Source organism: Tympanuchus pallidicinctus, unplaced genomic scaffold (genome assembly GCF_026119805.1).
Source record: "Tympanuchus pallidicinctus isolate F22 unplaced genomic scaffold, pur_lepc_1.0 scaffold13, whole genome shotgun sequence".
In the NCBI taxonomy this organism is placed as follows: domain Eukaryota; kingdom Metazoa; phylum Chordata; class Aves; order Galliformes; family Phasianidae; genus Tympanuchus; species Tympanuchus pallidicinctus.
The window spans coordinates 18,928,228-18,942,789 of record NW_026294648.1 but is presented as its reverse complement, the minus strand read 5'-3'; the positions used below and the strand labels follow the sequence as shown (position 1 = coordinate 18,942,789).

General features: G+C 41.3%; 1 protein-coding gene across 3 annotated transcripts in view; it reads left to right on the top strand.

The window, feature by feature from the left end:
- MSN (moesin) overlaps positions 1-14,562 on the top strand; it is a 37,295-nt gene that overhangs the window by 13,076 nt on the left and 9,657 nt on the right. For 2 of the 3 annotated variants that reach the window (XM_052672738.1, XM_052672737.1), the window contains exons 2-4: positions 6,073-6,156; positions 11,888-11,983; positions 13,915-14,189. In XM_052672738.1, coding sequence (XP_052528698.1) covers positions 6,073-6,156; positions 11,888-11,983; positions 13,915-14,189 — 455 coding nt within the window. Of the gene's footprint in view, positions 1-6,072; positions 6,157-11,887; positions 11,984-13,914; positions 14,190-14,562 lie in introns of those variants that run through there. The other variant, XM_052672739.1, reaches the window with a different exon arrangement.

Here is a 14,562-nt window from a genome sequence, read left to right as displayed (position 1 = left end):
TGGTACTCGGAAAAGAGCCAGATGTCTGTGAGTATTGCTGGTGCTTCAGGTGGGGGGCGTTAACTCTGATGCTCTTTCAAGGCAAAGCAAGGTGCTTCAGTGTGCTCTGTGGATTGCTGTATGACTCCTGTCCTTCCGGCAGGGCACAGGGCCAATAGGCACGAAAGGTGGCGGGGCCCATGTTAGCTCATCTGTGCAGCAGGGAGTGGAGTATACAAGCCCTGAGAAGCATTTGTAGTCTCAGAAACACTTGCATGTTTTGTGGGAGTGTGGCACAATTCTAACAATACTTACTTACACAATTGTTTTTCAGTCATAACTGGTGCCACCAGTGCATGTTACTAATTGAGTATCTTTACCTACAGTAACTGCTGGGTGAGAAGATGCTCTGAAGTGCAGAAAGCCTGCACTGTAGATTAATGGTTAAGAGTTGGCCTGGGATTTCTTTTTTTAAAATAAACTTTCATCTTTTCCATAACAGTCAAATAATAAAGTATGACTTTTCCCTAATTAAAGTTATGCAGTTTTATCCAGAAATTATCCTCTTGGTGTCTTAAACCTGGAAGACATTAAAATGTGAAGATTGTGGCCTGCAGACCAGCAGTATGTAACAGCCTTACATTCAGGAAATCCCAGGGAGAAAAGACGATTTAACTCAGGATCTGGGCTTTGTAGAGGCTGATACTGTGTTATGCTGGGGGCCGGAGAACTGGAGGCAGTAGTCCAGATGTGGTCTCATAAGAGTGAGTAGAAGGGAGGAATCTATTCTCCTGACCTGCCAGTCACACTTCATTCAATATAACCCAGGATATGGTTGGCCTTCTAGGCTGCAAGTGCATATTGCCAGCTCATACTGAGTCTTTCATCGACTGACACACCCAAATCCTTCTCCTCAGGGCTGCTCATGAGCTGTTCTCCACCCAACTTGTATCTGTCCTTGGGATTTCCCTGACCCAGATGCAGCACTTGGCCTTGTTGAATTTCATGTGGTTGGCATGTGCCCACCTCTCAAGCCTGTCCAGGTCCCTCTGTATGGTGTCCCTTCCGTCTAGCATCTAAGCTGCATCACTCAGCTTGGCGTAGTCTGCAATCTTGCTGAGGATGCACTTGATCCCACTGTCTGTGTTGCCTACATGGATGTTAAATAGCTCTGGTCCCAGCACCCATTCCTGAGGAATACCACCCTTCACCAGTGTCCACATGGATTTTGAGCTGTTGACCATAACTCTCTGAGTGTGACCATCCAGCCAATTCCTTCTTCAGTGAGTGGTCCAGTCATCAAATCCATTTTTCTGCAATTTGGTAACCAGGAGTCTTTTATGTACAGATACAGACTGTCATCTTAGCATGTAGTTGCAGCAGGTTATTATAGTTGGGCTCACTTACAGACTTGCAAAAGAACACTGATCATTCCTGCTAGTAGAACTTACTGGGAATCTGGGTGGAGCAAAAAGTGAGACTTGAAAGTGTATGGGCAATCTTTCTGAAAAGACGTTGGAAATAGATGCAAATAGATTGTAGTGGCAATCTTTAGTTGTGCTTTGACTGGTAAAGCAATGCGAGTCCTCAAATAGAGAAGAGGAAGAGTTGCTAGGTTTCTAGCACTTTCCTGTAGCCATTATGAAATGAATCAGTTACATTTCGGCTTTTTTTCTTGAGCACTTTTTAGGTTAGTTGGCTTTTGAAATGTGTGTGCTCTGTGCTTCTCTTGAAATGTGATGAATTTTCTTGTAATGTGCAAGATGGCCTCATCTAGAAGCTTTTTATACAGTATTGTTAGCTGTTAGTATGCAAAATAATCTACTAAATGATAATGGAAAGTCAAAAGCAGCCTACTTAAAGGTCATCTACCTGGGTAAAAATTCTACTAGTTTAAGATCTAAGCAGAATTTTGAGGGTTGGAGACACTTGGGTACAGCAATTATAAATGTAACACATTATAAATGATGGAAATTCAATTAGTTGCTTTAAATAGAATTTCAGTGTAACTTACTGTTTTAGAATAGCATTTTTAGTAAATCTGCTACTGATGAAAGCAAGCCCTATAAACACATAGAGACCAATGACAGTGAAGGAATTTTGCTGATTGTACCACGGGATCTTTTTTTACTGTGTTAACAGAGGCATGAGTCTTAAAATTAGTAACAGTTTATGAAATTTACAAAATCCTTTTTGGATAAAGGAATGTGGGTAATTGCTGTCACTGGACTCTGTAATCAGTGGCAGGTAATGTCTTTTTCTTACTGTATTTTCTCCTGTTGCTAGTGTTGGAGAAGGATGTGCCTTGCCTGCCTGGTATGGCAGAGCTAGAACCATGTGTGCTCAGCAGTCCAAGTCAGTTACACTCAGAAGGAGTGTCTTATTCTATGGGCAGACTGCCCTCAAATGAAGGTATTGACGAGCAGTTGGACGCTTATTACAGTCTCCACATCTGACTGGCTGTCTTCTAGTGTATTCTAGTTTAGTAGTTTTGTTATGTTCTGCCTGGGAAAAGCAATCAAGTTTTTCAGGCAGATCTTGTCTTGTTATGGGGCAAAGATTGGGTGCCTGTAGAGGAAAAGGGCTGTGCAATAGAAGTAGAAATAAGACTGTGTCTTAATTCAGGTATAGCACTACACCGTTCCTGCAGTTACTTGGAGGACAGGCTTTTATTATTTGGGAACAAATCTGTTGTATAAATGCTACAATTATTTGTTGACAGGAAGACAGACCAATGTGTACTGCTTTGTAGGTGCTAGAATATTTAATCTTGGAAAACCTCATTGGATGGTTTAGAAATACAAATCTTAATACTAATGAATCCTGAGTCTTTTCTTGCTTAGAATAAGCATGGATGCTAAATTACATTAATGGTTTAAAAGTACTTTGGCGGAGTAATTCAAGGGACAAAGCAAGCATAAAAGTCTGAATTTTGCTGGGACAGATTATTCTTTCCTCTGATAAAGCATTTTCTGTACGTCTTGTCTTCTGTGTTAGACAGTACTCAGTTGTGCATGCCTTAGCAGAGTGGTTTAACTAAAGATAGTATTTTGAATGAGGAGAATGCAGTTGATCATGCAGTGTCTGGCATTTACTTGCCAGGTAGGCAGTGTGTAGGTTGGGTAGGCAGTTTCTGGTGGTTTCTCTCGGAGCTGCAGTCAGAACCCATTAAGGTGAAGTGACCAGGAGTTGAATCGTCGTGCGGCATCTTTTAGAACAGAGCTCCCCCCTTGGTGCTTTTTTCCTTTTTTTCCTTTTTTTTCCCCCAATGCTTTAAGAACTGTGTTTCTATAGCAGTACTGAGCAGAAGCAAAACACTCCCATGAAGCTGCATCTGCTCTGAAGCACTGTTAGGCTTCTTATCTGCTAACTGGGAATGGAGAACAGTACCTCCCACTGCTTGTAACGGTGCAAACTTCACTTTGTTTTTCCAGTTCACAACAGCTGGCTTAAAAATACAGCTTGGAAGCACGTGGGGGGTGGGTGGGGAGTATGAAACTAGAAAAACAACTTTGGATTTTTTTGAGGTGGTGTTACATCCCGGGACATGCTTTCCTCCTTTGGTCCTTGAGAGCAGTATGCTATTTGTTACAACTTTGTGCAGATCAGGGAAGCTAGAATTACTGGGGTGCGGTTCTGTAAAACACATGCCTGTTTCCTGTGGTATCTTTGCTCATGCTGTATTCTAAAAAAGTGTATACTGAAATTGCAAATGAATATACCCTGTTTAAGACTTCTAAACCTTGAATTGCTACTCATCTTGAGCACGGAGAGCTACTATTAGGAAAGGAGTCCATCTCTTATTACTTAATGTATTAATTGAAGGGTGATAACCCATCGGGAACTCAAGTATGTTTAACTGAATGACAGTTAAGGAATTTTACTGATCGTACCATGGGATCTTATTTTACTGTGCTAACAGAGGTGTGAGTCTTACAAATAGTAACTGTTCATGAAATTCACAGAATCATAGAATGGTTTGGGTTGGAAGGGTCCTTTAATAGCATCTAGTTCCAGCCCCCTGCTATAGGCAGGGACACCTGCTGGACCATATTGCTCACAGTTCCATCCAGTCTGGCCTTGAGTGCTTCCAGGGAGGGGGGCATTTGCAACCTCACTGGGCAATTCTGTGAGGAGGATACTAACTGAACCAGCTTTATTTTAAAACTTATACAGCAGAGCTGAAAAGTAATTCAGGCACAGGTTGCCAAGAGCTGCCATAAATGTTTCTGATTTCTGGTACTTCCACTGTGCTCAGATACTTCTGCATTTAATCACTTATGCAGGTGTTGTCAGCCAAGGGTAGCTACTGCATTTTTGTCCATTAACAGGAGAACCGAAAGCCTATATATATTCTTTTCATGATAGCTGGTATGTAAGTGGATTAGGTGAACAGAAGGGGCTTTAAAGCAAGCAAACAACAATCTGTTGCTTAATGACTTGTTTAACCCAATGCCTTTTAGACATAATTTATGGATATCTTTGTTCTTGCTGGTATATGTTCTAAGGAAGGCAGATGTAGAAGCTGACACTCCTCTGGTGCAAGAAACTGCTTCTAAGTACAAGTAGCAAAACTGGTTTGGGGCTCTCAGTCCTAGCAAGCATATCAGACGATTCTGTGCTTACTCTATCTTTTTAGTCTCTGGTCACACTGTTAACTTACAGTATAAATGGCAGTTTGAGCTCTCTTACTGAAACTGTTCACAGCGTACCTTTCTAACCCCTGAAAAATGGGTAGGCTAAGAAGGTGGATTACACTGGAGAGCAAATAAATGAGGTTTTAGTGATATACAGCAAATTGCTGTTGGCAGTGAAGTGAGCTGCAAGAGTAATGCCCAGTAAAACACTGGGGTTTTGTGCACTTTGAATCTTGTCTATGTACCTTCACATTTTCAACCTTTGCTCTACTGGAGAAGTGTTAAAATCGTTTTTGTTCTTAAAATCTTTGCAGCTTCTTTGTTTTTCTTTTTTGGAGTATAAACAAGCAAGTAGAAATGAGCTCTCAGAAATCTCAGTGTACTTGAAGACTTGGCCTGGTTAGAAGTTAAGTCATCTGTGTGTCCAGGAGGGAGTATTCCTACATCTAGGAATCTACAAAATATTCTGATAATGTGAAGTTGTAAATGGAATCAGCCATGTTTTAATCAAATGTTTGAGATAAGAAGCTTCTGCTCCTTATCTCTGAACTTGTTCCCTGATAACTGTCAGTGAAAGATAAACAGGTATATTCTTGCTTCTGTAAAATGAAATTATAATCCTGCTTGTTGCAGTTTTCTTGCCAGTTTCATTTCATGGTGAGAAGCTTGTTACTAGAGTGTATCATATAATATTTCTTCTGAAAGGCAATTCATTATCTCATTTCCTTTTGCTTAAGATCTTTTTAATAAATTTGGCTGCATAGTAAGGTCACCTAAAACATTTATTCACTGTTTCTAGATGTTTCACCTCCCTGAGAACCAGGTGGTAGTATGCAACTACATAGGGATCATTCTACTGGTTTGTGAAGTGCCTGCTCATACTAGTGTCTTAGTTCAGCATGTGTTCTTTTTGCCTTCGCATGTTATTCTATCTTGTTTGCTTTCTAACTCGTAGCCCTTGAACAATATCAGGAATTGTGCCTTATAATCTCCCCAGATATCTATGGAGACTGGAACAATATTGTTCTGTACCTACTACTCTTCTGCAACAGGTTGAGGTTGTTTTTGCTTCCAAGAACTTTCTTGATATTTATCCTTCATATGTTCCGAGGTCTGAGACATCTTTGCTTTGTTGAATGATTCCAGGATTTCCTACACTGAGAAATACAACCTCATCAGCTGTAAATGGCCCTCTCATATGTTATCAGTATGTAGATTTGTATGCAAGTTGCATCAGGCAGGATGAACACTAAGACATCTGAAAGCTATGCTCTGTGAGCAAGCTGAAGTGGTGGGTGCTGGGAACTCTGGGCTGCCTGGGCAGGTGACTTTATAACTGCTGGCAGTGGAGTTTTTAGAACCCTGGGAATGGGTCTCTGGATGGAGACAGATGATGTTTTTCATTATTGTGTAATGTCAGTGCATGTATTATAATGATGTCTGTTCTGATTTCCAGATCAGTGTGCGTGTTACCACCATGGATGCTGAGCTGGAATTTGCCATCCAGCCCAACACTACAGGGAAACAACTCTTTGATCAGGTAAGCAATGGAGCTGCAGAAGATCTGAAGTTGATGCTAGTGTTGTGATTCTGACAACAGTTTCTAAGGGCTTCCAGTATTAAATGACAGTGTGTGTAGCAACTTTAAGAGAACTCAAAAATATGAAATGACATGCTTTTTTCAAAACTACTGTTTGGTTTTCTTAGAATATGTTAGGAGCTTTTCTTACTTTCACTAAACTGTATTGATACTGTAGTTCATAATTTGAGTTGTGGCTGCAGATATCTACTGCTATCCAACTCATGAGATCAGTCTTGCAGGGCAGCTACTGTTAAGCTTGGCTTACTTGCAAACATTGTGTAATTGATTTCAAAGAGAAACTGATCTAGAACAGGATGGTCTTAGCTGAGGTTTCAAACATTGTTGCAGCATTGTGCACGCAAAATGATATTCTATGCTCCCAACACAGCTTGAGGGCGATCCTAAGAAAAGTTATGTACTGTATTATATTGAGCCTTCATCTAGGTGCTTTAGCCTTCCCCTGCATTCACTGACTGGGCAAGGTTCTTTCTACTTTGGTCCAAACAGAAAGAGGGAGACATGCAACCCAAGTTTGGAGCAGCTGAAGACAGACTTAACTGCAGCTGCTGAAACTTTGACAGGCTCCAGTGTGTTCCTGCTGTAATCCTGAAAGGCATATCTAGGCAACTGTCTAGCCACTCAAAGCATCTGTGCTGCTCGCAAGTGACGTAGTCTCTTCCTGTAGACAGTCAAGGCTTTGTGAGGACACTGAGGAAAAGATCAAGGATTTCCTAATCAGAGAAGAATCTGAGTAATAAGTTCATGGCTTGAAGGAAAGTAAAATGAATCTCAGATTCATGACCAGATGAAGGAACTGCCAGACCAGGTATGCCAGGTATGGCCGTGGCTCGGTAGTACTAGGCATTCTGGGACCAGCTCTACCCTGAGCCTGTCTTAATAAACAGAGAAACTGAAGAGCAGACCCACCTGTAGAGGTCAGCTATTTCATGTGGGGATGGAGAGCCTGATTTATTTATTTATTTATTTATTTATTTTTAACCACAAACTGCTACTTTCCCTCATACTCACCTGAATGATTCAAAGCTAGATACTATATTGTCCTCTATAGCACAGCCCTGGAATGCAGTAGAGTGAGATTCTATGGCTTAGCAAAGAGTGCCCTTTTATGATGGGATAGGAAAAAAGGCTTTCAAAAAAGTTCTGTGCTGCAGTGTAGTTTCTCAGCTGTTTCCATGTAGCTCCAGTATATTGAGCCCTGTGTGATCTCAAGACTCTCGCAGTTCTTTTGATAGATGGAATTTAGTTCTGGATTCCATTGAGAATGCATGTGTGCAATGTGGAACTCCACCAGTTAGTTAATGAAACCTTATTCTATTAAAGCTTACATGATATACTCCTAAATTCATCAAGAGATGAACTGAATTTTGTAATTTTATTTTACTTATTTATTTTTTGGAGAAGTGCTTCTTCAGTTGGATGCTTCCTGTAACTATTTTTCAACATCTGATTTTTGGCATTGTGTAAACAAAGCACCAGGTACTAGGAAGTGTTGCTGCTGAAGTTAGTAGTGCTTTAAGTCTGCCTAAATTTTTCAGTCTGCTCTAGACCACCTGTAGCTTTTGCCTCACTGGACATTGAGTACAAAATGAAACTGTGGTGTGAAACTTGGACTTGAACAGCTTGTCTGTGTTTGTGAAGCTTGTAATCGTTTCTCCTGTATGGGAACTTTTCATCTCTCAGTAATTGATTTCACTCCTTTGTGAACAGCTGCATGTGTGGAAGAAAGAATTTGTCCACAGGCAGAATTGCACATCAAGGCTGAAAATTGCTGGGATAGGGGTGCAAGTGCTTGTATGCTGTAGCTATAGGCTTCCTACTGTTGCGTATGTTAAACATAGTTCTCATCTTCACTTAATCTTTAATCCAGTGCTCTGCTTTACCCCCATCGTCTCTCTTCGTTGCTCTTTAAAACAAATACTTGTTCACTCTTAAGAGAATTTAGGAGAAGTGCAATCTTGTAGCTTATCCAATTCTGGCTTGTCATCTTCATAATTTTTTTTTTAATACTTTTATCTGGCATGTATCTGATAGGTTCAAAATGGCTGAGCTATTTGTGTAGATTAGTTCCTCTAAAGGGCTAGCTCAGGGCTGTTTTCCCTGCTGATGCTACTAAAGGGATCTAAGCAATGATTGCTGTCTGACTAATGTCTGTTCACTAGACACTAGAAAAGCTTTCTATTACTTCAGATTGTGACAGCAAGTTGTTGGCCTTCCCAAGACACTTTCCTGGGTATGAGGTCAGCACCTGAAGCAAACAGTAATGCCAATGGTTCCATTTACTTCTTTAGAGGATAAGTGACTTTTCAAGCATTGTAGCTAATCTTGGTCAAAGTGTCATTGTTCTCTTCCCTTCTCACATTTGCTGGTTGTTGTTGTTGTTGTTTTTGAATGTTAGTAAGAGAAAGATTCAGCTAGTGCACACAGCATCTTTCTCTTGGCCAAGTCTAGATTTCACAGGGTTGCCTGGATTACGTTATTTGAAGTTTTGGTAAGGTCAGCTTATACTTTAAAAGTACTACTCTCTGTAAGAGGTGGAAGGAGTGCTTCTGAGATGAATATATAATAGTGCTGAACTCTCTGAGGAACCTGGTTCTGCAATTGAACTAAGAAGCGGAATTTGTATTTTTTTTCTTTTACTTTTGCGAATTCTTATTTCTACTTCTCTCTACTCATGCTTCATTTTGGACATAATGTGCCTGAATACTAGCTGAGTCAATGCTGTATTCAATTTTGAAAAGTAATTGAGAGAAGGCTTCCCCAGTCATGATCATTGCAGGATATAAAGCCAAATAATACCTGGGCCTGATTGAGATCTTTTGCTTGTCTAATCCATGGCCTAATCAAGGAAGGACACTTGTGCAGTGGCACAGAGGTTTTCAGTGGCAGTGAAAGCAGGATAATTAAATGACATTTATCTGCAAAGTGTCTCTTTTACTAAATTGAATAGAAAAACTATGGCATATTAAACTGCAGATGAGGTAGATTAGCCAGGTCAGAGCAGTCCAGCAGTATTGTTTGCAAGCAAATTTCTGTCAAAAATACTTGACATGCCTCTCATGGCCTTTTCATCTTTGGAAAGGACAACAGGCAATGTTCGAGACATATGTAGTATTGTGGATGCTTTGTGATGCTCTATCCTTTGAAGCAGGAACTTGAAATGTCTTTTTTGCTTGAATACTTTGCTTTTGTCTTTGTGTAAATATTGCTTTCATGCTGGATCTGCACTTGTTTGCATGTGTGGTGTATTTCCTCCAGAATCATCTAGTCCAAATGTCTACCTACCACTAATATTTCACTACTAAACCATGTCTCTTAGAACAACATTTAAATGTTTCTTGAACACCTCCAGAGATGGTATCTCAACCACCTCCCTGGACAGAGCCTGATCCTGTGCCTGACCACTCTTTTAGAGAAGAAATTTTTCCTAATATCCAGCCTGAACCTCTCCTGGTGCAACTTGAGGACATTCTCTCTAGTCCTGTTGCAATTTATGTGAGAGAAGAGGCCGACACAATCTCCTTTCAGGTACTTTCTGCTTTCAAGTGGACAGCTGTAAGGTCTCCCCTGAGCCTCCTCTTCTCCAGACAATTTTCCTAGGTTGAGAACTATAGCAATCTTGAACAGTCATCCTCGTGCTAAAATTTACATTTAAGAGGTCTACTTGTGGCCCTCCTTCTGCTGTGAGACAGCTCTTAATGGCAAGAACAATAGCTGGGAAGGAGACCGGTGTTTGTGGAGGGGGAGGTGAGAAAGCCATGCAGACATGAAAAAGTGGAGTTTTCCTGTAGAAAACTTTTTAGCTCATGATAGTTTTGCTTTCAAAATTGAACCAAATATCCTGTTGAAGCTGAGGTGGAAAGGACTGTCACTTGGTAGAGACTACCATCATCAGCCTTTACTTTAAGGATGAAGGCTGAATGGTACAGATCCATGCTCAGATTAACAAGCCACCATGTGCCTTGCTTTACATTTCACATAATTCCTAGAGGAGGAATTGCAGTGCATCTTAGTTTGATTTAGTAGCCGACTGGGGCTGTGAAGTTCTTGTGTGTGTGCTGTGCTGTCTCCCCCTCTCCTCTGTCCAGACCATTGTTGTCAATGCAATTGCTGTGCAGACTTCTGCTGTGGAATAAAAGTCCTTTTGTGCGAGGCCTCAGTGTGATGCCATTCAGCTCCTTGCTGGCAGTTCAGCTTATTGAATTCCCAGGCTTAAGCTGCAGACAAATGAAAGTGAGGCAAGCAGACACATACAGCAGTGGGGGTGAGCCTCCATTCTATTCAAATGTTAATATTGCAGAGAACAAAGCTTTTCTTAGGCTCTAGGACAGCCTTTCTTCCTCTCTTTCTACCAAGAGTTTTCTATATATATACTGCGAAATCTAATGCTTTTTTGAAACCCTCCTTAGCTGGGCGCGTCCCACTATGTGACGTGTGTACGTGAAGGGCTATCAGACCTACATTCTTTGTTTAACGTGTTATTTAGGCCAGCTCTCCATATTCAGGCAAAGATAGGCTGAATAATTTCATGGACTTGAAGAATAGTGTATAGTCTATGTGGCCTTATGTAGGTTGTGTGTGTGTGTTTCTAACAGCATGCAGCTGCTGAAAGCTTTTTTTTTTTTCTGCTATGATACTACTTCTGTAAAGCCAGCAGAAATGTCTGATCCAAGCCCTAAATAATTGAACTAGTAATATGTTTGCAGGGACCCCGTGTCCTTAATTTTGTGGCTTTACAAATCTGGACTCCACATAAAAGAGAATAGAGCACATCTTTAGGAATCAGCAAGGAAGTAACTTAAAAGAAATTAGAGAATTAGAGAGGCATCATGTAAATCATGGGACAAGGCAGGACTAAATCTACCTCAACTATCTGTCAAATCCTTTAGCCTCTGCAGGAGGAAAGCTGGAAGCAAGCACAGGGGGGAGTAATGTTGAAAAGCAGTACTCCAGGTACAGTGTTAGACCTCAAGATAAGTGTTTTATCCTTTCTCCTCCTTTGTCTGGTAGTGGAAGTTAAAGGTCGTTGCCCTGTTTGCAGGCATAAGATCAACTCCAGGGTGTCCGGGAAGGATGTGAAGGAATTTCAGTTTTTAGACTGAATGAACCCTATAGCAGGTGTGCCTCAGACTTGCCAGAGCACAAAGTGGTGGCCCTGTGCTGGTGAACTTGCATTATAAAAAAAATTCTCTCTCCTTTCTACTAGCATTATATTACAGTAGTCTTGCCCTCCCCCATGATGCGCTTTTTTTTTTTTTGTTACAGTATATTTGTAAAGCTGCCTTTTATTTTTGTAACAGTTGTGGCCTGCTAGAGACATGATTAAGAAGAGAGCTTCTATGCCAGCATAAATATTTCCTGTGGAGGTTCTTTCCTGCTACACCTGACAGATCCATTGCATTGTATTTTGGCTATAAAAGTTGGCTTGTAAGTGGCTAATCAATATAGTATTTGATTTAAAGTAACAACCAATCTTAAGGATATGGGGAAAGAGATGCATGTGTTTCCCACACGGGATTTCTCAGATGCTCTGTCATCTATGAGTGAGCACAGTGTCAGGGGTGGCAGAATGCTAGGTCTCTGCTCATCTGAACTTACTTCAGACAGGTTTTCTGCTACCAGTGAGATCAGCCTGTCTGGCCATGGCTCTTGCTAATTATCTTTATTGCAGGTTGTCAAGACAATTGGTCTGAGAGAAGTCTGGTTCTTTGGACTCCAGTATCAAGATACAAAGGGATTCTCAACGTGGCTCAAATTAAATAAAAAGGTATGTTTGCTTCAACCTCTCATTTGTCTGAGGTTCCCTTCTCTTGGAGGACAGGAGCAGACTCTGTACTTCTATCAGGGATCTTGCTTCTTTACGGACATGAAGTTTACAGCAAGATTAGGGAGTTGATACCACCTTCCTTCGATTGTTAGAGTCATAGAAAGGCATAGAAGGGACCTTAAAAATCATCTAGTTCCAACCTAAGATTGCCGCTCACCAGATCAGGCTGGCCAGGCCCCACGCAGCCTGATCTCAGTCACCTCCAGGGATGGGGCAGCCACAACTCTAATAGGCAGCCTGTGCCAGTGCCTTACCATACCCTGAGTAAAAAATTAAAAACAACAAACAAACAAAACAAAAACAACAACAACAAAAAGAAACTTTAAAAAAAAAAAAAGGAAAAACAAACAAACAAAAAAATAAAACAAAACCTCCTAGTATAATCTAAATCTCTCATCTTTTATTTCAAAACCATTTTCCCTTGTCCTATTGAACCACATAAACAGGAGAGAGAACTATTTTTTATCAGCTCCCTTTAAGTACTGGAAGGCTGCAGTGAGGTCTCTCCGAAGCTTTCTCTTCTTCAGGCTGAACAAGCTTATCTTCAACCTTTCCTCTTAGGAGAGATGCCTCAGTCCTCTGACAGTCTCTGTCGCCCTCTTCTGAACCTTCTCCAACAGCTCCATGTCTTTGTAGTGCTGGGGGCCCCAGGCCTGGATACAGTTCCAGATAAGGGCCTTAAGAGGACAGAGCTGAGAGGGTTAATCCTCTCTCTAACTCTGATGCCCCTTTTGGTGCAGCCCGGGATACCGCCAGCCTTCTGAGCTGCAAGTAAACACTGTTGGCTTGTGTCAAGCTTTTTGTCCACCAGAAGCCCCAAGTCCTTTTCCATGGGGCTGCTCTCAATAAGTTCTTCTCCCAGTCTGTACATATAATTGGGATTGCAGCAATGCAAGTTTAACTTTGTGCACCCGACCTTGTTGAACCTCATTAGGTTCACATGGTTCTACTTTTCAAGCTTGACCAGGTTATTTTGGGTGGCATTCTTTCCTTATGATCAGCCTTCAGACTTTATGTACAGTTCCATCAAGATCCTGGGATGTGTGTCATTGGGTCCCATAGACCTGTATACATTAGTCTTATCAGGCAGTCTCAAACTTGCTGTTACGCTACAGCAGGAGGAATTTTACTCCTCCAACTCTCACCTAGAGCTTCAATGGCATGAGAGATGTGCGAAGCCTATGAGGACATAGGGAGCTGCGTACAAACATGCTGAAGAACTTTACAATAGGGATGATGGAGCACTGTAGCAGGTTTTCCAGACAAGCTGTGGAGCCTCTTTCTATGGAAATATTCAAGACCTGGTCTGGGTGCCTACCTGTGAGACCTGTTGTAGGGAACTTGCTTCATTGCTAGGAGGAGGGTTGGACTCTGATCTCTTGAGGTCCTTTCCAACCCCTCCAATTTTGTGATTCTGTGAAGATTGAGGCCAGGAACTTGTTGAATACCTCAGCCTTCTCATGACTGTTGCAATTTCTTCCTTCTCATTTATCACGTTCCTTGACCATTGTCTTCTGAGCAGTGTACCTGTAGAATCTCTTGTTATTTTACCATATCCTTTGCTAAGGTCAATTCCGTCTGTGGCCTGACTTTCCTGATCTCATCTGTTCATGTCTGGACAGCATCCTCTTATTCTTCATGGGTCACACGTCCCTATTCCCATCATACAGTCAATCTTCCCTAGCCTGCAAGATCTGTTAACTGCCCTTGTAACTGTTAATGTGATGCTCATGTGAGCATCTTACCCATTCATATTTGTGTTACAAAGGGTTTTTTTTCTAATGCATGCTTGTCTTCTCTTTCTGACCATTAATCCTGCTGACTTTCATTTGACATGTTAGCTATAAAATCTGGTAACTCTGTTGCTCCAGGTAACAGCACAGGATGTACGCAAGGAAAGCCCTCTTCTTTTCAAATTCCGAGCCAAGTTCTACCCGGAAGATGTGGCTGAAGAGCTGATCCAGGACATCACACAGCGCCTGTTCTTCCTCCAAGTGAAGGAGGCAATTCTGAATGATGACATTTACTGTCCTCCAGAAACAGCTGTCCTACTGGCTTCCTATGCTGTCCAGTCCAAGTACGGCGACTTCAATAAAGAAGTGCACAAGTCTGGTTACCTTGCTAGTGACAAACTGCTCCCACAGAGGTATGAGAATTTGTTCAGTTTTAAAACATCTTTGTGCTAAGATGTTTGGAATTTTTTTGGAGTCTTAACCAGAGAATTCATAATAAGATATAGCCTTGGGCCTCTCTTAAAGATCTTATTGCTGCTGAGGAAATTGTAATTGGAAGTAGTTGGAGAAGCTCTAATAAAAGCCTGATAACGTAATGGTACAAGGAGAAACATAGCTGAATACAGCTTGTTATTTGTCAGAAGCCTTGAATACTCTACTGATGTGTCTCTGCCTAGCCTTATAAACCCATATTTCTGGAAATGTTTTTTGTGTTGGGAGCTGTGATGTCCATGGAGTATATAATATAGCCTTGTTCTGGACCGATGTGGTGGTGTGTGCATAAAT